General features: G+C 46.4%; 2 protein-coding genes across 32 annotated transcripts in view; both read right to left on the bottom strand.

The window, feature by feature from the left end:
* Positions 1 to 20721, bottom strand: part of Spag1 (sperm associated antigen 1) — a 65160-nt gene extending 44439 nt beyond the window's left edge. For 2 of the 28 annotated variants that reach the window (XM_076555906.1, XM_042265530.2), the window contains exons 1-5: positions 17227 to 17682; positions 16495 to 16645; positions 11293 to 11434; positions 9310 to 9469; positions 3606 to 3731 (exon numbers count right to left, since the gene is read on the bottom strand). In XM_076555906.1, the coding sequence (XP_076412021.1) occupies positions 3606 to 3731; positions 9310 to 9469; positions 11293 to 11432 (426 nt within the window). In that variant the 5' untranslated portion in view covers positions 11433 to 11434; positions 16495 to 16645; positions 17227 to 17682. Of the gene's footprint in view, positions 1 to 3605; positions 3732 to 9309; positions 9470 to 11292; positions 11435 to 12892; positions 13047 to 14385; positions 14501 to 15170; positions 15298 to 15804; positions 16646 to 17049; positions 17743 to 17883; positions 18432 to 19246; positions 19298 to 19436; positions 19601 to 20474 lie in introns of those variants that run through there. The other 26 variants (XR_013046386.1, XM_076555891.1, XM_076555896.1 and 23 more) reach the window with 24 other exon arrangements.
* A 1956-nt stretch (positions 20722 to 22677) lies between these two features.
* On the bottom strand, positions 22678 to 25598 carry Polr2k (RNA polymerase II, I and III subunit K). 4 transcript variants are annotated; one of them, XM_006982801.4, is made up of 4 exons: positions 25463 to 25598; positions 24507 to 24576; positions 23874 to 23966; positions 22678 to 22861 (listed from the first exon to the last, which is right to left on the bottom strand). In XM_006982801.4, the coding sequence occupies exons 2-4, from the start codon at positions 24565 to 24567 to the stop codon at positions 22839 to 22841; spliced, it is 177 nt and encodes a 58-aa protein (XP_006982863.1). In that variant the 5' UTR covers positions 24568 to 24576; positions 25463 to 25598; the 3' UTR covers positions 22678 to 22838. The 4 variants fall into 4 exon arrangements, with proteins under 4 accessions (XP_006982863.1, XP_006982864.1, XP_042121473.1 ...); XM_006982802.4 differs by lacking the exon at positions 25463 to 25598 and adding an exon at positions 25304 to 25443; XM_042265539.2 differs by lacking the exon at positions 25463 to 25598 and adding an exon at positions 25149 to 25172.
* Between the last annotated feature and the right edge of the window lie 1996 nt (positions 25599 to 27594).

A 27594-nucleotide genomic window follows, 5' to 3' on the forward strand; every position in this document is an offset into this window, starting at 1 on the left:
GTGTGTGTGTGGGTGTGGGTGTAAAACTCTCAAGAGCTGGCTCTCTCTTGGTTGGAGAGACACCTCTGAGGTTAAGAGCACTTGTGGTTCTTCCCAAATCCCGAGTTCGGTTCCCAGCACCCACACAGAGGCTTACTCCGGTTCCGGGGGGTTGATGCTTTCTTTGGACTTCTGCAGGCACCAGGTATGCATATGGTGCACATGCAGGCATGCAGGCATGCAGGCAAACATAAAATAAGATAAATTTTAAAAAATCTCTCTTTCCACCATGTGGGTCCCTGGAATTGAACTCAGGTCCTCGGCCTCGGGGCCAGGTACTTTATCAGCTGAGCCATCTTGCTGGCCCAGGACACTTTTGTTGAGATGCATAGTAAAACTGTATTTCCTGCTCAGTGCAAGGCTTTCTGCTCACTTCTTAGCTTTTCACATAAAATAGCAGAAGCACAGGCCGTGCTGGCGCACGCCTTTCATCCCAGCACAGGCAGGCAGATCTCTGTGAGATCAAGGCCAGCCTGGTCTACAGAGCAAGTTCCAGGACAGCCAGGGCTACACAGAAGAACTCTGTCTCAAAAAACCCAAAAAAATAAAACAACAACAAAACTCCAAACAAAAAAAAAAAAAAACAAAAAAACAAAACTAAACTAAAAGTACATGTCCTCAAGGTTTAATATTTAACAAAGTAATTTACTGTTGCCCCCAAGGTATCACCTATTCAATTGGTTGTTTTTGTCACCAGGTGGACTAGTGCCCTGCCTTGATTCAAGCTAAGCCACAGCAGTTTTATTCTCAACGCCAATGTCAAGACAGTGGGAAAGTTGAGGCACTGATACTATTCCTTCAGACAGTACTGCTGGATTCGGTGGTACTCACCTAAAATCCCAGCTACTCAAGAGGCTGAGGCAGAGGGATCACTTGGATGAAAGAATTCCAGGCCAGCCTGGGCAATACAGCATAACTCTATATCAAAGGAAAACAAATGAAGAAATACACCATTGACCTTGGGATTCCCTGGAACCCAAGCTGAGAATCACCGTGCTGCTCAAAGGAAACAAACAAAGGAATACAGCATTGACCCTGGGATTCCCTGGAATCCAGGCTGAGAATTACCGTCCTGTTCATCTGTCTATACCAGTGGATTATAAGCTGCTATACAATAATCATTCTGTACACTGTGTAAATTACACTGTGATTGGTTTAATAAAGAAGCTGACTGGCCAATAGCTGGACAGGATAAGGTTAGGCAGAAGGGCCAGACTAAGGACACTGGGTAAAGAAGGGCAGAGTCAGAGGAGTCGCCAGCAAGACACGAAGAGGAAACAGGAGGTGCAAGATGAAAGACACGTGGCAGAATGTAGATTAATATAAGTGGGTTAATTTAAGCTGTAAGAGCTAGTTAGTAATAAGACTGAGCTATCGGCTGAGCATTTGTAGTTAATATTAAGTCTCCATCTCGGTTATTTGGGAACTGGGGGCTAGGAAAGAAAAGTCCATCTATAATAAGCTCTTTAGAGGACAGGTCAAGGGCTACAGAGATGTCTCTCTGGCACATTGACTGCTCTTCCAGAAGACCCAGGTTTGAGTCCCAGGATCCACATGGCAGCTCACAACTGTCTGTAACTCCAGTTCCAGGAGATCTGACACCCTCTTCTGCCATTTATATGCACTGCATGCATACAGTATGCAAGCAAAAGACACATACACATAAAATAAAAATAAATAATATACAGTATGCAAGCAAAAGACATATACACAGAAAATAAAAATAAATAATATACAGTATGCAAGCAAAAGACACACACAGAAAATAAAAATAAATAATATACAGTATGTAAGCAAAAGACACATACACAGAAAATAAAAATAAACAATAAATCTTTAAAATAAATAAAGCTGGTGGTGCACACCTTTAATCCCAGCATTCAGGAGGCAGAAGCAGGCAGATCTCTGTGAGTTCAAGGCTAGCCTGGTCTACAGAGTGAGTTCCAGGACAGGAGGGCCACACAAAGAAACCCTGGTCTCAAAAAAACAAAAAACAAAAACTTAAACAAAAAACTAAAAATAAATAAACAGACAAAACTAAAGGCCAGGTCAAGTATTCTATGTTGTTGTGGTTTAGGGCACAGACTTAGCCCACAGTGCTCCATTAGTAACTCAGCATTCCTTGGTTACAGACGGCAGCATCCCCCACTACCTGTGTAACCCCTAATGAGGAGCAAAGAGGTCTAGGAAGGTAAATTATCAGAGACCAGAGTGATGGAAAGTGACCCGGAAATACAACTGGAGAGTCTATAAAAAATGAGGGGCCAGTTAGATGGCTCAGTGGGTAAACGTGCTGGCTGCCAAGCCTAAAGATCTGAGGTAGAAGGAAAGAACCCACCCTGCCAGATCTGACCTGCACACGCATACTGTGGCATAAGCATGTCCCCAAACGTGTGTGTGTGTGTGTGCGTGCGTGCGTGCGTGCGTGCGTGCGTGTGTGTGTGTGTGTGTGTGTGTGTGTGTGTGTGTGTACAAGATAAAAGATAAATAGCCAGGCATGATGGTGCACAGCTTTAATCCCAGCACTTGGGAGGCAGAGGCAGGCAGATTTCCTGTGAATTTGAGAACAGCTTGGTCTACATATTAAGTTCCAGGCCAGTCAGGGCTACATAGAAGACCATAATCAAAAAAACAAAACAAAACAAAATAATCAATAAATGTAAGTTAACAACAACGAAACACAAGAATAACAAGAACACAAAATGGAAAGCCTTGGGTAGTCATCCTGTCAGAAACAGCAAGATGATCAGGTGTTAAAAGCCTTTAAGTGGACAAGAGGGTCTTGGACCTCCAACAGACCCTTTCTTTGTGACCCTTGAGTTAAAAAGGGGTGATTTGCAAGACCAAATAGGGACCACCTACAAAAGAATGGAAACCGAGAAGCACACGCACTAAGGAGCGAAGGGCCATCTCCACGTGCTTAAACTGTGTGCTCCTGCTCATGTGCAGTCAGCTGACTTACACAGTGACAGTCACCGCACCTCCACCAGACAGGCACAAGTGTTCTCTGAAAGTCCCCAACACTGAGCCACGCCTTTCGTGCTCCTAAAAACTGGCCAGAGCAGCAGCAAAGGGAAAAGATGAAGGCTGTTGACCCCAGACGCCAGCCTTGAGAAAAGAGCTTCGTTCCCATCACCAACCCATCAAATCTGGTTACACGAGGGCAGCCCGGCCTGAAGGCACAAACCTGCAATCCCAGCTATTCGGGAAGGTAAGGAAGGAGGGTCACAAGTTCAAGGCCAGCCCAGAACACTGAGGGAGACACTGTCTCAAAATAAAAAGTAAAAGAGGTGCAGAGCCATAGCTCAGGGGCACAGTCCTCGCCGAGTGTGGGGTCCCAAGTAAACTCCAGTACCACACCAAAAATAAAAAAGAAAGAGAAGGGGGGGGGGCAGGAATGAGAGGAAAAGAGAGGAGGAGGAGGAGGAACCAGGAGTTACCAGAAGAGGGAAGCCCTGCACACTTACATCACAGGGGTTTACTCTGACCAGACCGAGGTCCCTGTAAGCCACAGCCACCACCCTTCCCCTGTCAACACCCCGACCCCACAAACCAGAAGGGCCTACCTTGCCTCTGTGAGGGCAGCTGTCGGAGCCACGAACTGGAGGCAAATGATCTTCCCCTCCCGGTTGTGTTTCGGGGTCATGGAAGTGCCTTGTGTTTTCCTCTCTTTTGATTTCCGACACCCAACTCTGAGAAGGATGGAGAGAAGGCAACTGCAGAGTTCGAAGCTTGACCACCATTAGGAAGGACTGTGAAGAGTGTTCTCAGTCTACTCCCACGTCACTCTCTCTGGAAGTCCTTCCTTTTTACTTGCTATAAATACCCTTAGTACAAAACGTATGTCACTAACTCCTTCCAGTGCGTAGTTGAGTCTCATTGAGAATATTTGGGGGCGGGCACTGGATGGCTCAGCCATTAATGGTGCTTGCAGCTGAGTCTGAACCACTTGAGTTCAACTTCAGGACATAAGGTGTGTGTCAGTTTGAATGTAATTGGCCCCCATAGGGAGTGGCACTATTAGGAGGTGTGGCCTTGTTGGAGAGGGTGTGGCCTTGTTGGAGGAAGTGTGTCACTGTGGGGGCGGGCTTTGAGGTTTCCTATGCTCAGGATACTGCCCAGTGTCTCAGTTAACTTCCTGTTGTTGCCCGCAAGCTGTAGGACTCTCAGCTACTCCTCCAGCACCACATCTGCCTGCATGCTGCCATGCTCCCTGTCATGATGATAACAGACTGAACCTCTGAAACTGTCAGCCACCCTAATTAAATGTTTTCTTTATAAGAGTTGCTGAGGTCATGGTGTCTCTTCACAGCAACAGAAACCCTACGACACAGTGGAAGAAGAAAACTGATTCCTGCAAGTTGTCCTCTGACCCACACCCCGTACATACACATTCTCTCTCACTCTCTTGCTTTCTCTACATGTAATAATAATAATAATAACAACAACAACAACACAAAAAGAGTACTTGAGACGGTGGGATGGCTCAGTGGCTAAAGGAACTTGTTACCAAGATGAATGACATGAATTCAATCCTCAGGATGAAGATGGTAGAGGAGAACTGCTCCCCAAAAGTTGTCCTCTGACCTCCACACATGTGGTCCGTGTGCACACACACACATGTGTGCACAAACACACACACACACATAGAGATAGACAGAGAGATAGAGAGATGATGGGTGGACGAAATAAAAATTTTAAAGAATGTCTATGTAGCTATTGCCTATCTTACTTTTATCTTTTGGGAGTCTCATGTAGCCCAGGCTGGCCTTAAATGATGTAGCTGAAGGTGGCCCTGAGCTCTTCGCTCTCCTGCTCTCCCCTCCCCCAAATGCTGGGAGTTGGGCATGCACCCCCATACATGGCTCACACGGTAGAGCCTAAGTAGTGGGCACTGAACTGAGTTACCAGTTCACAGGTGCCCAGGAAAACTTAGGAGATTTCCCTAGTGTCAATGAGATTCTTCTTATTGATTATTCAGAAAATATATATATTGACAGCTTTAATATTTGGCAAAGATTTGAAGACACTGGAATTGAATAACACAGTATATTACCTGTGCGGTCCATGCAGGAGAAACAGAAGAGCCACAGCGAGGAGGTTAAAATGGAAACCGAGGACTATAAAGGAGGGAGGGAGTAGGAGAACATTATAAAAGTGATGGAGAGCGAGATCCAGGACAGGCATCAAAACTACGCAAAGAAACCCTGTCTCGAAAAAAAAAAGTGACAGAGAAAGGGGTGAAGGGGAGGTGACGGCCTGACGGGCACAGGGCTGGCCACACAGCGCGAGGACCCGGGCGAGGTGGCCTGCACTGTACTTCCCTCACCGGGAGGGCAGAACCGGAGCGTCCCAGGCCTGGCCAGCCCAGCCTAACCAGTAAGGCAGGCCGGGTTTAAGTGGAGACATGCTTGAGGAAGACAGCTGAGGTAATGTGCTCCCACATGGATGTGACACATGTGACTACAGAGACACACGCCCCAGAGGGGATGACAGACAGACAGACAGACAAGAACTAAAACACTCGATGAAGACCAAGAAGAAAGGAAGGGTCATGAGGAGACAGCTCAGGGAGCTGAGGATAAAAAAGGAAAGCAGCGTCCACAACGCATGATAAGCTGTTTGCCCTCTAAAACGTGGACGATGCGCAGAAAGTGCTACTTACAAAATGGTAAAATAAAAAAGCTGCAGAGGGGGCCGGGCGGTGGTGGCGCACGCCTTTAGTCCCAGCACGCAGGGGGGGGGCGGCAGAGGCAGGGGGATCTCTGAGCCCCAGGGGAGAAAGGGAGGGAGGGGAGGTGCGCACGCGCTACAGTTGGGGAGACTCTCTCCTCCTGGGGCACAGCACGCTCCAGCCTGGCTGGCCCTAGACCTTCCGGCTAAGGCCACCTCCCAGGTGCGGGGATTACAGATGCGCACCACTGCATTCAGCCTTTTACAGGGCCCTGGGGGTGACTCAAGTCATCAGGCTTGGGTGCCAAGTGCTTTTAGCTACTGAGCCATCTTCTCTGCCAGAGTGGTACATTCGAAAACAATTTGTGATAGCTCTCTCTTACACACACACACACACACACACACACACACACACACAAATAAATGTAATCTTAAAATATGGCAAGTATAAATAAACAAACAAGCACACAGCAGCCACACTGGACCCCACTAGGAAAGTAGCAAGTAGAAGTTCTGGTGTATCAAAACAAAAAATGAAATTCAATGCATCTACAAAAAAAGCCTCAGAACTAATCTGTGAATTTAACAAGAACACAGATAGACAGTTAATCTCTAAAGATCAATTTGATAATTATAAACTCATATGCAACTTAATTTTAAATTCCAGGACTGGAAAGGTGGCTCTATGGCTAAGAGCACTTGGTACACAACCATGAGGGAATGGGTTCAGATCCCAAGACTCACATAACAAGCCAGGAGTGGTCTCCTGGACACCTGGAGCCTAGCAACGTTAGGAGTGGAAACAGGAAGGTCATGGGTGCTAGCAAAAGCAAGAACATAAGACAGGCAAGCTCCAGGTTTAGGGAGAGATCCTGCCTCAAAGGAACAAGGCAGTGCATGACAGTGCAGGACTCTCAACGCCGCCCTCCTCTGGCCTCTGAGGACACACACAGAGGTGCATGTACCCATATATACACACGTGTTACACACATGCATGCACACACAAAGTAAATACACAAACAAGAAACTGAAATTCCACTAACGCAAACTATCTGGAGTAATCAAACAGGAACAGAAAGCAGTTGGCCGTGGCTGGGAGCAGGGGAAATAGAGACCTATTGTTTGATAAGCAAAGAGCTGCTTCTTTGCACATTGAAAGCATTCTGGAGAGTGGGTGTGCAAGAATGTGAATATACTCAGAATATGCTCAACACTTCTGAACTGTCGATGACAGCGATAAAATGTTTAAAATGGCTGCAATCTGGCTCATTTTTCTTAGAGCGTATAAAGTTTGGATTTTATCTCCAGTATCTAAAAGAAAGTTAAAACGATGAATTTAATGTTATTTGTATCTCATGACAAATTTCATAGTGAGGTGACAAGATAAATAATAGCAAGGAAATATGAAATAGGAATAAATTTAATAAAAAATGCAAAAAGTATATACTGAAAAACTATTAAGACATTACTGTATAAAATTAAAGAATATCTGGGCTGTGGATGCACCTCAGTGATAAATCTTTTTTTAATAATTTATTTTTACTTTATGTGCATTGGTGTTTTGCCTGCATGTATGTCTGTGTAAAGGTATCAAATCTTGGAGTTACAGACAGTTGTGAGCTGCCATGTGGTTGCTGAGAATTGAATCCAGGTCTTCAGGAAAAAACAGCCAGTGATCTTAACCTCTGAGCAATATCTCCAGCCTGGTAAATCTTATACTAAGAAAATGGAAGGCCTCTAGGCTCAATCCCTAGCATCAGTGCTCACATGTGCATGTGTGTGCGTGCGCACACACGCATGCAAACACACACACACTTGTGTGTATAGGATGTCTACATATCTTATTAAATCATATTAAGAAACTACAAATAAAACCATATTATCAACTCAATAAATGTTGAAAAGACTTGTTTTACAAAATGTAAAACACACTTATGAAAAAAATTCTTATTGAACAAGGATCAGGCATAGTGTGATGGCGCATGCCTCTAATCCCAGTACTCAAAAGGCAGAGGAGGGGGAATATTTGAGTTCAAGGCCAGCCTGGTCTACACAGAAAGTCCCAGGACAGCCAAGGCCGCATAGAAAGACTCTATCTCAAAACAAAACAAACAACAGCAACAAAATGAACCAAGGCTCGGGGGAGTCCCTAGTCTGGCAAAGGTACCTACATAAAATCTAAAGCTACCGTTAGACTGAATGGTGAGAGGCCCAGTTCATCTGTAGGGGGGTGGGGGGGAGCAGACCCGTGTGCAGAGCTAAAGGAATGGAAAACTCTACAGTGTTCCTGAATGGAAGCCTCAATATTGTTAAGATCCTGTTCATAAGACAGACGTGGTGGAGGACACCTTTAGTCCCGGGTGGATCTGTGAGTTCAAGGCCAATCGAGTCAACATAGTGTGTTACAAGCCAACCAGGGAGACATAGAAAGACCCTGTCTCAAGAAAAAACAGAGCAAAACAAGATGTTAGTTCATGTTAGTTCTTCTAAAACTGACTCACAAAGCAAGTGTGGCAGCATATAATCCCAGCACGAGACACACAGGTAAGAGACCTCGATCTGAGGCCAGCCTGGGCAACAATAAAAAGATGCAAGAGTTCGATCCAAACAGAAGCACATTTATTGCATAAAACTGACAAGCAAAGGCCCTAAATGAAGCAAAACAGCCAACAAAAAGAACAGGTGAGCTGGTTAGTTTTACGTCAACTTGACACAAGCTGGAGTCATCTGAGAGGAGGGGCCTCAGTTTAGAAAACGCCTCCATAAGATCGGGGTGCAGGCCAGACTGTAGAGAATTTTCTTAATTAGTGACTGATCGGGGAGGGTTGCCCCAGAAACTGTTCTAGGTGCTATGAGACTGAATAAGCCATGGGGAGCAAGCCAGTGAGCAGCACCCTCCACGGCCCCTGCTCAGCTCCTGCCTCAGGTTCCTGTCCCGACTTCCTTCAATGACAACTGTGACGCTGAATAACCCTTTCCTCCCCGAGTTGCTTTTGACCATGATGCTTCATCACAGCAACAGTGACCCTGACCAAGACAACAGAATTAAGGACGGTCACTACCGGATTTCAGGGTTTAGTATAGAAACACTACCATCACGACAAAGCGGAACCTGGTGTGAAGACATGAGCCTGTGATCCCTGATCTCACAAAGCAGAAGCCGGAGGTTAGGAGCTCAGAGCCATCCTCAACCAGACATCCAAGGGAAATCAAGAAAGTAAAAAAAAAACCCACAGCCAGCCATCAGGATTTCTGCTTTTGTTTTTTTTGACAGTCTTGTGTAGTCAGGATTGACTTCCAGCTCACTATGTGACCAAGGTTGAGCTCTTCCTGATCCTCTAGCCTCCGCCTCCCAAGTGCCAGGATTAGAGGTGGCCGCACCACTCCCAGCCCAGGTATCTTTATATAAAGATATGGATGGTGATTGGGTTGTGGCTGGACATGGTACAGAAATTTAGAATGCACTCACGTACACACTCTCACAACTTTTGACTAGAATCAAGACGCCCCTACTACTTTCTAACTAGTCACCACTGAAAGGAAAAAGGCCAGGCTTTCAGTGGTGCACACACTGCCCGGAACCGGTCCGCACTCTACCTTTATATCGCTGTCAATTCTTTCCCACTCCTCTGCTGTAAAGCTGGACGCGGTTGCTGCAGGCTTGTCTTTCCTCAGAGCTCGACTTTCAGGAGCCAAGCCCATGAGGCGCTTTTCACAAAATTCCATGAGTTCAGGATAGTAGCCTTCTTCACCGGACCTTAAAGAGCACTTATAACGTTAGATGGGCATCTTCTAGAGACCTCTAGACTGCTCGTTTGCAAACTGGGTTCTCTGGGACCCCGGTACTTTGATTTCAAAGGCTGTGCAGGGCTGGCATCGGAATCCAGCAGATCTACAGCACACGCAGGGTGAGGATTCCAAGGAAACAGTGTGTATCATGTGCATCAAAGGCTGACACGGGGGCTGGAGAGAGAGCTTGGCAGTCGAGAGCTCCAGCTGCGATTCCGGAGGACCTGAGACTTATTCCCACACGCAGCTCACAGCTTAGCCACTCTAGTTCCAGGTTATCTGACGGCCTCCACCCTCTTCTGAGCTCCGTGGCTGCCGTGTGCACACAGAGCACAGGTATACGTGTAGGCACAACACCCGTATGCATAAAACAACACATTTTAAGTTGAATCCTACCTAACATATGTGTTCACTTCTTGCACAAAGCAATTTCAAAACACATTGGAAATTCAATATTAGAGACAAGCTGAGAGGTAATCTAGGCTTCCTTTTCAAGGAGTTTCTGTTTAAAAAAATATATATCTCAGTTTGATTCAGGGTCTCATATAGCCCAGGCTGATTTCTAACTCCCTGTGTGGTTGAGGATGACCATGGATTTCTAATCCTTCTGGGCTCACATTCCTAGTGCTGGAATTGCAACATTTGACACCAAATTCCATTGATGTGAATCAAACCCAGGGCCTCATGAATACTAGGCAAGCATTCTAAAACGTCCCCAGCCCTTGTCACTTTTTGATTGTTTGTTTTGGTTTTTTGAGACAGGGTTTCTCTGTGTAGCTTTGTGCCTTTCCTGGAACTCACTCTGTAGACCAGGCTGGCCTGGAACTCACAGATATCTGCCTGCCTCTGCCTCCCCTGGGATTAAAGGTGTGCTCCACCACCTGTGCCAGGTGTATGAGGAGAAAATGGCAGAGAAACAGCTTAGACAAAACTCCCCTAAAGTGAACCATGCAAGAAACAGAATTCCTTCCCTAGAAAGCTAATGAAGTTATCTGGCCTCCTTGGGCATGGCATGCATGTGGTGCACATACTATATGCAGACATACATACAAAATAAAATAAATAAATCTGTGTTTTTGAAGAAAAGAGGGTCAGAGAAAACAGCAAGAACCAGCGAAGAGCCGAGCACCGCGACCTTGTCCTGGCAAGGGGTCCACGGGGCCGGCAGTCCACGGGGTCCACGGGGCCGGCCGTCCACGGGGTCCACGGGGCCGGCCGTCCACGGGGTCCACAGGGCCAGCCGTCCACGGGGTCCACAGGGCCAGCCGTCCACGGGGCCGGCCGGCCACGGGGCAGTGGCTCTGGACGCAGACCCGGAACCCCCCAGAACACTCAGTTGCACTGTCAACAGCACATTCCCCCTCGGGCTCTCTGAAGTACAATGGCTGGGAACCAGGCCCTTAAACCTGCATTTTAACTACCTCACCTGGGACACTCGCACACAGTTGGACAGCACCGCATGGGGCTCTGGTAACTTCCTGTTTCAGGCCTCCGCAGCCATCTCTTCCCGGGGGCCAGGCAGCAGTGAGTCACGCTTGCTGTCACACCTTCCCCACAGCTGCATTACCTCTTCTTCACAATTCAGAGAAGAGAACCCCTTGGAGCCAAACCAGCCTAAGTCCATGTGGGAAGTACATGTGGTCAGAGCCCTCCAGAACCACAGTATAAAACTAATATGGAACCCACATAACAACCCCAGGATTTGAAAATTCTCTAATACTTCACAATAAAGGGCAATTGCATAATCAAAACTGGCATGCTGAAGCATGAAATTATTTTTTAAATGCTTACCTCAGCACACAAAGAATTTTTTCCAGGTGTTTCACGTCTGAACATTTTTCAATATACTTGAAATCCAAATGCTCAACAGGAATTTTAAATGTCTTTGTTGTTCCAAAGCCCCACAATGATGGGCAATCCTTAGCAGTCATGGCTGAAACACAGTATAAGAAAATAGGTGTTGTAGCAGGACAGACCCATAGGGTGGAGGAAATTGGCTTAGACCAGTTGCCAAGGCATGCACACAACGTTCTCCTTATGAGCCAACCTGGAGTCTGCCTGAGGGCCTAGCAACAGTCACTGTCAGAGTGCCTGATTGTGCCCAGCCAAAGAGGGATGACCACACAGACTGGGTGCTGGGAGGAGGGTATATAAGGCCTTCCCTGTTATTGAATAAATGAGTTCATTATTTGCTTTCAACTGACTCCTGGTGTCTGTGCCATTGATGCCATGCCTTCTCACCCCCTCCCCTGAGGGAGCTGTTAGAATCCAAACAACAAGGTGTGACCTAATATGTACAAAAATTCAGCTCAGTTTGGGTAGCCGGGATTGTGGAGTGCTCCCAGAGGACAAGGGGCGGAGTGATTTTTTTCCCAAAGAGGAAGGCTGTTTTGAACCTCTCTCTGATAACAACTGTTAACATCAGCTGAGGTAAATATTCCTCAGGCATGTGTTCTCAGTCTTCACCTTAAACAAGACTGGAACAGAACGGCTGGACAGGCTTTGGTGTATAAAGTATAAAACAACCAAATTGGAAGACTTTCATGATGAAATAGAACTATGTGCCTCTGCCACGAAATGAAGCTGCCACAGACAGAGTGAAAGTCTTCTTAACCCCTACTGCACAGACAGGCGTCAAAGCCTCCTGCAAGGAACTCGTGTGTTTTAACAGCTTGACATGTAACAGTCTATGTCTTAAAACTTGGAGTGTGGGGCTGGAAAGCTGGTTCAGTGGCCAAGCACAGAGGGCCTGGGTGTGATTCCCAGCACCTCCGCCGTGCTTACAGTAACTCCGTTCAGGTGATCTGGAGCTCTCCTCTGGCCTCTGTGGGCACAAGGTATGTGTGGCACACACACACACACAGGTGAAACACCTACGTCCATAAAATAACAGTTTACTTTAAAAAGCCTCTTCAGCGCTTTCCTCAAACTTAAAAATCTGAAGAATTAAAAAAAAATAAAAATAAGGCAGGGCCAAGTGTGGTGGCTCACGCCTCTAATCCCAGCACTTGGGCGCAGGTAGATCTCTATGAGTTCTAGGCCAGCTTGGTCTTCATAGAGAGCTCTAGGCCAGCCAAGGCTGCACAGTGAGACCCTTTCTCAAAATAAATACATAAATGGCATTCAATATCTGAAAATTTTTCAAATTTACAAAATGTGTCTGTCATAAAACCTTCACACTAACAGAGACTGGGGGAGGGGTACTGTGACCAAAAACCAGAACCAGATTGCTTTCTGCTGCTGTGACAAACTCCATGACTGAGAGCCACTTGAGAATGAAAGGGTTAACTCCATCTTCACTGAGGGGTGACAGGGCAGGAGGAGAGGGAGGCCCTGGAGGAACACTGCTTCGTGGCTCACCCCCACGGCTCCAGTTCAACTACCCCCTCACCTCCCAGGACCACCCCCAGGGGGTGGGTCCTCCAACGTCAATCATTCATCAAAAATGTCCCCCATTGGCCAAGCTGATGAAGGCAGTTCCTTAATTTCAGTTCCCTCTTCCTAGATTTTAAGCCCTTCAAACCACTCAAGTGGCCAGGCCCCTCCCCCGAGGGCTTCTAACTGCCAGGTTCCACCCACAGAACACTCTAACTGCCCTAAATGCTGGGCCCTGGCCTAACCCTGTAGAGCAAAAAGCCCAATCTCTGGACGTGGAATCCCACAATCTCCACCCTGAAGAGTTCCACCCCCTCCCCAAGAAGCTCTATATAAGCCCTCTGTCCTGTTCAGTTTGCTGCTGTCTTTCTGGAGCAGAGGCAGCCACCCTTATGGGTTTTTTTTGGTTTTTTTTGGTTTTTCGAGACAGGGTTTCTCTGTGTAGCTTTGCGCCTTTCCTGGGACTCACTTGGTAGCCCAGGCTGGCCTTGAACTCACAGAGATCCGCCTGCCTCTGCCTCCCGAGTGCTGGGATTAAAGGCATGCACCACCACCGCCCAGCCCCTTCTGGTTTTTTCCCTCCCAATAAATCTCTTGTGTGAGGTTTGCTGTGTGGTGTGACTTTGTGGTGTTCCTTGACTTCCAGCTGCCAGGATACCTTTCCATCCAAGCTGCGTTGTTTACATTTGGTGACAGACTCAGGCTCTCCTAGCGCCTGCATTTCCCCTCATGGTCTAAGCTGCACTGGGACCCCATCCCTCATCTCCAGACCACCTGCAACAGACTCACCTGGCTCACTGACCGATCAGCACCCCATCCACCAGAATCAATTAGGTAAGTTTTCCCTTCGGTCAGTGTAAATGCTTCCCTGAGTCTGGCACCCCTCTAGTACTCTTGGAAGCGCAGGTACCCCCAGCCACAGTCTTTAAGACTATGTACAGATGGCCCTCGTCACCTGACCACACTCCCCCACCCTTGGCGCTGTAATCAGGCCAGCCACATGCTGTGTGACAGAAAGGGAGCAAACTAAACAGAGGGACAGACTCTGCAGTGGGCACCATTGCTGCTCCTCTCATGCGCTTTTGGGTTTTTCTCTGAAACTTTTTGCTAAGGTATAAATCTTGCCTCAAAGATCTGTAAGCATATTGAGTAAGGTTACAAGTCTGAAAAATCAGTAACACTGGGGTTAATAGTTAAAAATCTATACTTAGGTAATCTTAAAGGAACCATGTGGTGGGATGCCATTTCAGGATAAACCAACCAAGGAGGAAACAACTCCTGGCTATGAAGCCCAAACCAAATAATTCCTCCACTATTCTCTATCACACTAGTGAACCTTCCCCTATCAGCCTCAACCAGTAGTCCCTTCTCTTTCTACACTTTCCCTTTCTCCCTCCTCAGAACAGGCTGCCCACCAGTCAGGGCTGAGAATGTGGCATTGAGACAGAGCACTCCACTATCACATGAGACCTTGCTCTATGAAAACCAACTGTATATCCAATGTATTACCCAATATTAGATGTTGGTATGTTGCATGATGTTTATATGACTCTTGCCAACAATCTTCTCCCAGAGGAGCATAGGTGAGTCTGGAATCAGGCTATTGTAGTCTCTGACGAAGACCCTGAATGGGATTACAATACCCCAGGAGTCATCCTACCTAGGAATCGATTTATAACTTGCCTCCTGGCCAGCATCCACAAGGCCACCCTTAAGGTGGTAAATTATAAAAAAGTCCAAAGGGTCATCCAGGAAAAGGATGAAAACCCATCTCAATTCCTACACCACCTTACAAAGGCCCTCTTGCAGTATCCCAATCTGGATCCTGAGACCCCCGGATCAGAAACAACTCCTTATGACCTACCTCTCTCAGAATTTCCCTGACATTAGGGCCAAACTCAAACATCTAAGGAGAGGACCCCTGACTCCACAGGCAGAAGTCTTCACTGTGCCTTCAAGGTGTACCATGGGAGAGAGGAAAAAGCCCCCAAACAAAAATACCTGATGATGGCTTAGGCCTCTCAGCTGACCAAAGCAAAAGCCCGAGAACCTCGGTGTCCTTGTTTCAAATGTGATCAGGAGGGTCACTGGGCCCGGACCTGTCTGAACCCTCGTAAACCACCCAGACAATGTCCAAGGTGCCATCAAGAAGGCCACTGAGGTGTTGATTGCCCCCATGTTCCTTGCGGCATGAAGACATCAAGCCCAGATCGTCCTTCATCTGACCTCCTTGGTCTGGCCATGAATGAGTGAGGGGCCCTGGGCTCCCTTGGCCTGATGGCCTGATGGCTGACCTCTCCGACAGGGAGTCTCACATAGTTATCACAGTATCAGGGCGATTCATGTCCTTTCTTCTGAACACTGGGCCCACTTCTTCAGTCCTGATGGAGTTCTGGGGACCCACCTCTTCTTCTCATTCTTCTATATTGGAGTAAGGAGACAGTCTTACCAGGCTCACAAAACCCCAGCACTTAGCGGTATCTTGAGAGGTGTTCTCCTAGCCACTCCTTCCTAATGGTGCCAACCTGTCCTTTCCTCTTGCTGGGAAAGGACCTCCTGGCCAAAGTGGGAACCTCTATTTCTTTTGCTCCCCCCATCCGCTTGACCCCAGGCTCACCAGCCATTCCCTTCCTCCCCCTCCTCCTCCTCCTCCAAACCACACAATCTGACACACCTCTTCTCTTACCAACCTCTCAGGTAGATCCCTAGGTATGGGGCACCTAAAACCCCTCTATAGCCAAACATCACACCCCTTATCATTCAACTACAAAACCCCACCAAATATATAACCCAGGCTCAATACCCACTTTCTTTCCAAAGCCTTAAAGGACTTAAGCCTCTCATCTCTGACCTAAGAAAGAATCTTCTGCTCCCCATTTCTCGCTTTAATACCCCATCCTCGCAGTTATTAAAGCCAATGGAACCTACCGCTTGGCTCAGATCTCTGACTTAGCAACTCAGCAGTAGTTCCCCTTCAGCCCATAGCGCCCATGTCTTAACATTTCAAAACCACTCAAGTTGCGGATTTGACCCTTAAGATGTGTGCAGACCATTTCCTGCTGGCTTCTGCTGCCCATCATGTTTGGTTCCAAATTCTTCAGCTGCTTCTTCCTCCACCTGCTCTAACCACCCATCTCTCCTTGTCTACTTGGTAAATGTCCTCTCACTGGCTCCTGGAACCTGCTACACCCTCCAAGGCTTACCATGTGGGCAACTATTGGACCATCCCTGTTTCCTGGCCTCCTCCCCTAGGAGCTGCCCGCTAAGTAAGCCCCACAGCTTCCCGAAGCCCATCTGGGCCTCTGCGACCTTGTCCTTCCTGCCTCTCCGCTCCCACTTGGAGTTCACAGAAACTCCCTGCAGCGGAGTTCACTTGGCAACCCTTCCCCTCTTCCTCCACGGACTCCAATTTTATTAAAGCTTCTCTCTGGCCTTAGTACAGTTCAGATGGCCAAAATTGGCATTCTTGACTTTAAACTATGGCAATTTCTGCCACTGCACAAACAAATTATCCCAAATTCTCTTATCTCTAAACTTGCTTTCTCCTCTATTTCTTTTACCTACACCTATCTGGAGTAGCTCTCACATAGGGATGTTTATCGTTCAAGAGACTCTCACCTTTAGTCAACAGCCAGTCATAATAAGGTCAGGAATTACTCTATATCAGATTGTCAAAGGCTGATTCAGTCCCCTCTACCTCCCCTATCCATCTCTCCTTCACTGGGGCTTATCACCTATGCATGTTTATTCTTGTGCGATAATTCCTGTCCTGAAAACAAAGAATCATAAAAACAGGGTTTATGATAGAATTAAAAAAAACACAATGCTTGTTTAATAAGGTATTAAAGCTGCACATTAAAAAAAAGCTGCACATTCATGTCCTCATACAGGAACGTACAGATGTTATAAAGGTCTGACAATGTGGAAACTTAGAAAGCACTGAGGAAACTTCAGTTCTGAGGGTCTAAGAAAGCATTGTCTGAGCATGTGAAAGCTGAAGTAAGTTTTGAAGGTATAAGAAAGTGTTATGTAGATGAAAGTTCTGAAGGTATAAGAAAGTGACTTAGGATGATGGAAATTGTTTCAGATTTCTTTCCCCTCTATGCCATTGTTAAATCTATACTTAATGGTTCAACCAGACCACTTGTACGGTGGGGTCTGGAGATTGCTCACCAGCAGATTGCCAAAAGGAGATGCTTATCCCTGTGATACATAAATCGGCTTCTGAAATATCTGTCCCCTATTCCTTCTTTCTCTATGATCAAACTAGAGATCACCATCGATGTTGGCCAGATGTAGGCTGCCCTTAGCAATCCTATAAAAGATAAGATCCGACAACTTCAGACAGACCTTCAAACCATAAGAAACATCTTGATGCCTCTGGCCAGTGGGTCACTGATAGTCCAATAAGAAACTGGATGCTGCCCTTCTCATGCCTCTTCTTTTCCTAATCCTGCTAGTTACACCCTGCCTTATAAACTTCTTGTCTAGATTTCTTCAACAGCAGATCCAAGAGATTTCTAACCAGACTTTTAACCAGTTACTATTACAGGATTACCAGCTCCTGGCTACAGAGCCAGAGACCCGCAGCACCGGGTTACATCCTGCTGATGAAGATCAAGATTTCCCAAAGAACCTCGACACCCTGATTTAGTCTAATGATAACATTGCCCCCTTTCCTGTGACCTGTTTATTAATAATAAACAAAAGGGGGAATGTAAGCCCCTCAAACCACTCGAGTGGTCCAGGTTCCACCCACAGATACTCTAGCTTCCCTAACTGCTGTGCCCTGCCTCCACCCTGCACAGGAGTGGTCAGCTACCCCCTCCCCACCCTTAACTGCCAGGTTCCACCCACAGAACACTCTAACTGCCCTAACTGCTCACCCCTGGCCCCACCCTGCAGAGCAAAAAGCCCAATCTCTGGACATGGAATCCCACCAATCTCCACCCTGGAAAGCTCCACCATGAAAAGTTCCACCCCCTTCCCAAGAAACTCTATATAAACCTTGTATCCTGTTCAGTTTGCTGCTGTGTCTTTCTCTTGGTTTTTGAGGTTTGCTGTGTGGTGTGACTTTATGGTGTTCCTTGGCTTCCAGCTGCCAGGACACCTTTCCATCCGAGCTGCGATCCTTACATAGATGACCCCAGCTGTGTCAAGTTGGCAAAAACAAACAAACAGAAAAACAACTGACCAGCACAAACAGCATGGATCACACATTTCTGTAGCAATAGTTCAGTCACAGCATGCAATAAAAAGCACATTAATCAAGATTCACAAGATCCTTTAAGTTCTGCTAAGTACTTTTTTTTTCTGTGTAGAATCCTTAAACCTGTGACAATTAAAAAATGCTAGCTTTTCTACTGGAGGTATATTATACATGAAAATGATGGAAAAGGCGAACTCATTTGTGTGTTCTGAATCATTCCAGCTTTGTTCAGCAGTGGCTGGAACTCTCTCCTCATACTCCTGTTGGCTGTCCTTATGCAGCTGTGCTGCCCGGCTATTGGCTGGACTGTCTGTATGCAGTTCCTCCCACAGAGACTGACCAGAAGCTAAGAGAGAAGACACATCACATTGTGTGCTGGACTCCATCAATTCTGAAGGAGTCACACGTTTGGATGAAACAATGTTGTAATTTATTTAGATTTAGATATTCTCCAGAAAATTCTACTAGTAGTTAGTGAACTGTTGGGAGAGAGAGAGAGAGATCGATCTAGAATACCACTCAATGCGACAGCACTTGCCTATAGCAAGGCATGGGGCCTCACTTAATCATTTTAGTCCTCCCCCCACTTAAAAATAATAAAAAGAAAACCTATGTACCGTGTAACATTAGTTTTATAAAATTTTCTATTTCACGTCTACACATATAAATGCATGTTTGCAAAGGGAAATACATTTCTTAGGGGTGCTGGGCACCACTGTCAAAGTTCCTCTCTTTTTAAAGCCACTGCACTAAAACCTACTGGGTTTTTTGTTTTGGTTTGTTTGCGGTTTTTTTGTTTTGTTTTGTTTTTTGGTTTTGTTTTGTTTTGGTTTTGTTTTCTTGAGACAGGGTTTCTCTGTGTAGTTTTGGTGCCTGTCCTGGATCTTGCTCTGTAGACCAGTCTGGCCTCGACCTCAGAGATCTGCTTGGCTCTGTCTCTAAACCTACTGTTGATCAAGTAGCAGAGGTCTAGTTCACAGAAGCATTTTTTTTTTCAGCATTACTGCTCCCTGGGAGTGTGGTTTACAGAGGGAGGGCATGTAGACTTCTCTTCCATATTGCTGCTGGCTTTGGTTAGGGATAGAATACAGATAACAGTTCTTCAACTTTGGAATAAGAGCCAGCCAAGGAATTAATTAGGCTGTAGCTTTCATAACTCACCTCTAGGCTAAGAACGAAGAATGCATTCCATCACAAGGATAATCTGAAGATCTGAAAGGAATTGGGGGAAAACTTGAAGAATTTTACGTGTGTGTGTGTGTGTGCGCGCGCGCGTGCACACACTCGAGCCACTGAGATCAAAAGAAAGCACCAGCCCTTGGTGCTAGAGTTACAGACCGTTATGCACTACCTGATGTGGGTGTTGGGAACTGAACTCTGGTCCTCTGGAAGCACAACAGTGCTCTTAACCAGCGAAGCATGAAGAACTTTCATTGATGTGTGCAAAACAGAATGTTTTCTTGAGAGAAAATTTCAAAAGGGCTGGAAAACCTTTTGTGGGAGAGAACTGATCATCTAACAGGATTAAAGCACATTATCTTGAGTGGAAATATCCCATAATCATTGGAATTTTTATTGGAATAAAATACATTGAAAAAACATGATAGAGCCATCTCTTACCTAACCAAGAAAATTTCATTCTGAACACTATTCTAAAATCTGAGAATCTTTTGAGAGTTATCCTGCTTTTCCCCCCATAGGATACATTTTCCTAAGATTACCGTATGCCAGGCCTTCAATCCCAGCACTCCAGCACTCGGGAGGCAGAGGCGTGCGGATCTCTGTGAGTTCGAGGCCAGTCTGGTCTACAAAGCGAGTTCCAGGACAGTCAGGACTGTTACACAGAGAAACCCTGTGTCTCAAAACAAACAAACAAACAAACAAACAAACCAAAAAACAAGACAACAAAAAACCAACAACAAAAGATTACTGCATGTTAGCTGGGCCTGGCATAGTGCCAGCACTTGGGAGAGCCAGGAGTTCAAGATCATCCTCAGCTACTAACATAGTCAAGTTGAGCTCCACGAGGCCTTGCCTCAATATATATTACTCAAGTTAATTCTCAGCTTCCAAATGGTGGTTTATGTATTCTCTAGAGAATTTTTCCACATTTCTTGGCAGTCTTAAGTCTCTAAAGCTTGATCTTGGCTGGATTTGATTTATTCTCCATCATCCTGCTCCATGTCCACTTCCTTCCTCTATTTCTCCATCTGCAGCGTTTCGTGGTAACCCTAGTAACGGGAAAAGCCCGACTCTCCCACCGAGGTGGCCGGGCGCCCTCTGCTGCCAGAAACGGGAACTGGCATCCCCCTGCCATGGCAACAGTTTCCAGGACCCACAGGCCGGGAAACGGTCTAGGAGGCGTCCAGCAGCTCGCTCTCCAACCCACCTGCAAGCGCCTGCGTCGGGAGTCCCTCCCTCGGCGTGGGCTGTGGTCCCCCGGGTCGAAGCAGTTAGCAGTCCGTCCAGCACGCTCCAGTCCAGTGCGGGTGTGCGGGTGCGGCCCCCGCTTCGTCCCCGCCCCGAGGGTGCCCACCTGGCTCTCACCCTGCGCCCAGCTAGCGACGCCGCGACCTACTGAGACGCAGCTGGGCGGAGACTGGGCCCTCCGCCGCCACTGGCTACCCAGGCGGTCCACCCGCTGATTGGCCTCGCCGGCCCCAGCCCACGTCTGCCCTCCCCAGGACCAGAATTGAGGGCCAGACTTGCCTTCCTTCCCTTTGGCTTCAGTGTTTTACAGAGGTAAAACGTTTCTATGCTGCACTCCTGCTGAGTGGTGTTTATTCCTCCGTAACTGTAGACCTTGATTATAATTCCAGACTTGGCGCCGCACCCTACGCTTATTTACCTACTGTCCTTTAACAAGAATACATGAAAGGCAAATTTCCCTCTTCACGGAGCCCACATTTCCTAAGAGCTTGGCGACGAGCAAGGCACCCCACTGTGTGCTGGAGATACAAATATGATTAAGGCTTAAGCAACTCAGATGAATGAAACACTAGAGATCATTTGTGGAGAAATTTACTTCCATTTCAATTACATTTCCGACTCGTTAAAATAGATGAACGAAGCAGCCGGTGTGCGCCCAGCCGGTAACAGAATTTGATAATACTCTTTATCAAATCAAGATACACTCCTTAAGTATAGACAAGTCTGCTGGCAGCGCCCACTGCGGGCATAAAGAATGAATGATTCAGAACGATGCATGTTTATAGATGAAGACTCCAGTTGTGGAAACAGCATCAAATGCTCCAGGTGTTTGAAGACATCACACCTCGTCCCTGCCACAAAGTGAGGCTCAAGCCACCACCTGAACTTCCACACCAAGGACTTCAGCTGAAAGACTCTGTAACAATCTGGAGAATGGCTGTCATTCTGTGGGCTTTGTAATTCTCTTTTTACATGTAAGGCTTTCTTCTGGCTAGTACAATCTATGCTGCACTGAAAAAGGTCAAAACAATCTGAAAAACACCGTGGGCAAGTAAGGCCCTCAGAAGAGGACGAACTACAACCGGTAAACCAAGGTGTAAAGCAAAGCCCGCTGGGGTCCCACAGCTGCTCATGGGGCTGCTCTGGGCACTCTGTTTACTGCAGGTCTCCAGAGGGCAGGTCTGTACTCCCAGCTCTGGAGACTGAGGCAGGAGGATTGCAAGGCCAACTTAGTGAGACATAAGTAAAAGAAAACTGAGGGCTGGAGAAAGAAAGAACTCTGGTGGAGCACTCTGCTCTGGCAGTCACTTGGCCTCACACTAGCTGTGTAGTCAAAGATGACCTTGAGCTTCTAAATGAACCTGCCTCCACCTCCCAAGCACTGGGATTACAGACAGACTCCACAACCCCCAGCTCCCAGAATTCATTTTGTGGTCTGAGGGCTATGTGTACCTGTAAATGTAAGGAAACATTTGTTATTACACCCGTAGTCATCTTTTTAAAACATTATTTCAAAGTGTGTGCATGCATGTATGAGACACCCAGAAGGCAGTGTCAGATCCCCTGGACCGGAGTAACGGGCTGTTGGGAGATACTCAATGGGGGTGCTGAGAACAGAATCAGGGGCTCTGAAAGCACAGCAAGTGTCTTAACTCCTGAGGCAGCCCTCAGGCCCAGCCGTCCCTTTTATTCTGTTTGCTTTAATTTTTTATATTACTTTTGACTTTTTACAATTTTACAGACAGCAAGTACAATGGTATTCTGAACAGTTTATAGTTGTAAACAAAGTATTATGGTTTCCAAAGAACTTATTTCTTCAGACCATTCAAAAAGGGTTCTTGAAAAGAGCACTTAGAATTTTTAAATTTATTTATTTAGATAAATTTATTTAAATTTTATTTCTTTCTTTCTTTTCTCTGTGTCTGCTCAAGTCTTGGTGCGTACACGGAGGTCAGAGGACAGACAAGCTCCAGAAGTTAGTTCCCTTCCCACCATGTGGTTCCAGGGCCTGGACTCAGGTCACCTGGCGAGGTGGCGAGCACCAGCTTGATGGCCTGAAACGCTACTTTTTAACAAGACCGAATAAAAGTGTGGTTTGGGGAAACAATTTTCATCTTCGTTGCGTGAGAGATTAAGAGCACAATAAATTAAAAGCCGTATGCTAAACCAAAAATTCCTTTATACAAAGTATCAAAATACAATCCCATTTCTAAAATGAAACCATAGGTTTACAGTTGTAGTCATAAGTAAGCGAAGTCAAAAGCTGAACGAGAAATACCAGTGGGGCAGATGCATGAATGAAGACACTCCGAATCCCCACTCTTCATCGAGCATCGAAGACCACCACTGTGGAACCGAGTTAAGGATTCTGAACAGAAATTAAAATTGTGTAATACTGGCCGGGTGGTGGTTGCGGGGTACGCCTTTAATCCCAGCACTCAGGAGGCAGACCCAGGAGGATCTCTGTGAGTTCGAGGCCAGCCTGGTCTACAGAGTGAATTCCAGGAAAGGCACAAAGCTACACAGAGAAACCCTGTCTCGGGGAAAAAAAAAAACAAAACAAAAAACTGTGTAATACTAAGGCTTCCAAGTAACCACCTCTGCACCAAGCTTGCTATTTAATATAAGATGAACAAAAGTGAACTTCACTATGGCCATCAGACATTATCTAAAGAATAAAGTACACAACTTCCATTTCATTAGTTCATTTCCATGATACAAAATAATATAAAATTTAAAAGGTAATAAAAATCATTCAAAAACACTGAAACACTTGATGGTGACGTTTAAGAGTTCGTGTCAGTTACCGTGAAACAATTTGCTTTCTGTATTTGGACTATTTGTAGGGCTCACTAGTCTCCACTAATTTCTTCTTGCATACTTCAGATTATCCAAACATAACAATCAAGAATGACTACTTCTAAAAACAAAGAATTCCTGAAAAAATAAAAATATTTATGTAAACCCAAATCAACTAGTTTTTTAATTACTTAGAGCCCATAATGAATGACACACGAAAGTGCTAATCATGTTTACTTTAAAAATTAAAAAAAAAAAATCTACAATGAGACTGGGTCTCAGTAAGTAGCTCTGGCTTGCATGGAACTCAAAAAGCTCTGCCTGCCTCTACCCCAAGTTTAGGGAAAAACAAATCCTATTACCATAATTAATCTAGATATACCTCCTTTGGAGCCTCCTACATTCTCAGTTCTTTCTCACTCTTCCTTAATAAATCCATGTTCAATCTGCTTAAAAATAAATAATCCAAAAGTTATTACTACTTTTATCAGAACTTAGTTTTTATCAACCCAAATATTATTTTCCCCCTTACATTTAGAAAGAATAGTCAAAAGGATACATCTTTTAGTCCTCTTCTTGTACATTATTCTGTATCCACATTCTCTGCATCTGATTGGATCCCTGGACTTTATTTCATTTTCGGTGTGACACTCTAGGAAATAAAACATGTTTATTCAGTGCCTGAAAGAGAAACACTACAGGGAAGCGAATATAACCAGGGATTTCTTCAGGAGCGAGCCAGAGCACCCAAGGCAGCCAAGTGCCTGTTTATTACTAAACAGACCACGGAGGGAAAAAAAAGAGCTGTCGGTAGTGCACCTGATCCTGATGAAAAGACCGGCGGGGGGGGGGGGGGGGGGGCGCCTTTAATCCCAGCACTCGGGAGGCCAGCCTGGGCTACCAAGTGAGTTCCAGGAAAGGCACAAAGCTACACAGAGAAACCCTGTCTCGAAAACCAAAACAAAACAAAACAAAAGAACAGACGAATCCTAATGAGGTATTTTTAAATTAATGACTGCTAACGTGCTCCACTGGGACTCACAATGATCCGCTTGTCTCTGCCCCCCGAGTGCTGGGGTTAAAGGCGTGCATCACCACTGCCCGGCTAAAATGCTCCACTTGTAACTTTAAAGATTAGTACTCATGTAAGGAAAGTTTAAGTAAAATGTTCTTACTTAAATGTTAATCTTACCTCCACAAATATATATCATCGGCTGCTGCTTTGGGGGCTGAACGTCTTTCTGAGTGTCCATTGTTAGTGCCTGAAATCAGAGTCAAAGACTGAATTACAGGGCTTTTCCACAAAACCAACCAGGCCCCATTTTCCCAGAAGCTATGCAAGGTCCTGATTCCTGGGCCAAAGAGAAAAATTCGGGAACAGAATGTTTGCCCAATATGCAGAGGCTCGAAGATCCAACCCTAGTATTACAGCAGGGAATAAAATCATAACTCCTTATCTGTACTTCCCCCCAAACTGTGGGCTGGGTCTGAACGATAAAACACATTCTCTTTTTTTTTTTTTTTTTTTGGTTTTTCGAGACAGGGTTTCTCTGTGTAGCTTTGCACCTTTTCCTGGAACTCACTTGGTAGCCCAGGCTGGCCTCGAACTCACAGAGATCCGCCTGCCTCTGCCTCCCGAGTGCTGGGATTAAAGGCGTGTGCCACCACCGCCCAGCCGATGAAACACATTCTCAACATTAAATACGTTATGAATGCTTACTCCACTCTTCAAGACCCTGGAGGGGATCACTCTCTACACACGAAGAAACTGAGGCGAAGAACGGGTTTGTGAGCCCAGTATCACCCCACTCCTAAGAAGCAAAGGGATTCAGACCTGAGCTGGGGGCAGCGACGCCATCAGAGCCTCTCCCGACTCTAACTCCACGGGGGGGCTGCTCGTTAATTACTTATTTACGGATTTGGTCTTTGGGAGACTCTTCACTTTGTAGCTCAGGTTGGCCCGGAACTCACTTTATAGCCTAAGCTAACCTCAAAGTCAAGGTGTGTGTTGAAGGCGGCAGTCTCCGGCCTCTGCTTCCCAAGCGCTCAGGGGCAGGCGTGTGCCACCCGGGAACTTTCTAAAACCAAGTGTCTCTCTAGTTTTTGCCCCCAGTTCACGTCCAAAGTCCTCAGCCGCCGATCTCTTACCTCGGCAGCTCAGAGAAGCTTCTCTGTGCACGCAAACCCTCCTTCCGGTCCTCAGAAGCAGACTCGCTACCGGCGCTGCTCGTCAGCTTCCGGCGCTGCCTTATGACGCACAGGAGCCCCGCCCCCTCTGCCCTGGCGCTCGGATCGCGGTAAATCGGAGCAGCCCGGTGCGCTGGCGGTGGAGACGGGTGGCCGTGCTTCCTTCCTCCCTAACTCCCGTGGGCTCTGTGTTCATGCCCCCCTCCCCACGGAAGCAAAACGTCTCCACAGCTCAGCAGTCGAAGGTTGGTGCGTCTCTCAGGGCACGCAGAGCAGGAGCCCGGGGGACACGCGCCGTTGCCGGGCCGACACGACCGGGCCACCCTACCAGTCCCTTCACGAGATGAAGACACCTCTGCATTGCGGCTTTCAACTTGTTCAACGCCTGTGCGGCTGGGGTTTTTTGTTTTGTCTTTTGTCTGTTTTGTTCAATTTCCAGTTCCCTCCGGTCACTCCTTTTCCACTCTATTAAGGGTACTCTGTGTTGCCCAGGCTAGCCGTAAACACGCACAGTCCTGTCCCTTCGCCTCTCAGTGCTGAGATAACCCGTGCAGACAACGCCTGCCATCTCCCTCCGTTTTGGAAGCAAAGTCTTTCTTCCGAGCAGCTCCATTTACTCCCACCAGTCGGTGGCGTCAGCTCCTCCCTCCAGTGTTCGTTCACGCAGGAAGAGAGTGACAGTTCCGTAGAAAGCGTGTGTGCTCTCAAAGATCAAACATTTAATTCAGTAAAACCTATCTGTTGAGTTCAGGTCATTTACATTCTTTCAATTCTTTTACACCAGTCACTTATATTAAACAATAGGGTGGAGAAGTGAAGTTATTAAAACAGTTAATTAACTATTAAAAATTAAAGAGACAGGTTCTCTGCCAATGCACATCCTGGCATCTTAGTAGGCTGTACTTCCCATTCTCCATCCACCAAATGGAGAACTTGGAGCTTTGCCTTTTATTTCTAGAAGTTCAAACCTGTGGTATCCACCAGCTTGAGAAATTTCCAGTTCTTCCTAGACTGACATCTTCCTAAATGTCAAAAAATGTTCAGGACTGGTGGCTCAACTCAGTAGTAAAATGCCTGCTTAACCTGCTTAGGCTCACAGCGGTAATTTTTTAAAAAGGAAATCTTTAGGAAAACAGCAGTACTCAGCTTCTTCCTCTACACACAGAAGAACAGCCTGTTTTGACCCTCAGCCATGTTACAAAGTCTCAACAAAAGGGAAGAGGTAATCAAATGTGTACATCAGGCATCTATCAATAAACACTAGGTTAAAACTACCACTGTCAAGGATGTGAGACCTTCACACTTGCAAGTCATCTTGGACTTTAAGATTTTGTTGTTATTTTAAGTGGTGTGTGTGTATTAGTGTCAGATCCGAAGAGTTGTTGGATCCCCTGGACTGGAGTTACAGACGATCAGAAGCTGCCCTCGCAGGTGTTGGGAACTGAATTTGGTCCTCTGCAAGAACTGCTAGTGCCCCTAAGTGCTGAGCGGTCTCTCCAGCTCTTGCATTCTCTCTCTCTCTCTCTCTCTCTCTCTCTCTCTCTCTCTCTCTCTCTCTCTCTCTCTCTCTCTCTCTCTCTCTCTCCTCTCGCTTCCTTTCTTTGTTTTTCGAGACAGGGTTTCTCTGTGTAGCTCTGGCCATCCTGGAACTCTCTGTAGATCAAGCTGGTCTTGAATTCAGAGGTCTGCCTGCCTCTACCTCCCACACCCTGGCATCAAAGGCGAGCACCACCACAACCAGGTGTTTTTTTCTTATACTGTCTTGCTTTGTAGTGTAGGCTAGCCTGGAATTCCTCCTGCCTCTGCCTCCCAGTGCTCAGATAACAAGTATGCACCATTAAGCATAACTTTTTCCTGGATTCTAAATCTGTTCACATACTAATTTTTTTTAAATCACAAAACAGGTATGAAGGTTAGAATGGATCACCACATGTTGATCATAAATGTACCGTGTGAATCTACAGGATGGTGGTGTTATGCCTGGTCACAGTAAAGAGATCTAGTATTTCCATAATGGTTCACATTGGTGCCAGTTCCCAACCAAATACTCTATTAGCAGCAACTGTAACATCACCATGGAACATACCCCACAG

Source organism: Peromyscus maniculatus, chromosome 20, assembly GCF_049852395.1.
Source record: "Peromyscus maniculatus bairdii isolate BWxNUB_F1_BW_parent chromosome 20, HU_Pman_BW_mat_3.1, whole genome shotgun sequence".
Lineage (NCBI taxonomy): Eukaryota > Metazoa > Chordata > Mammalia > Rodentia > Cricetidae > Peromyscus > Peromyscus maniculatus.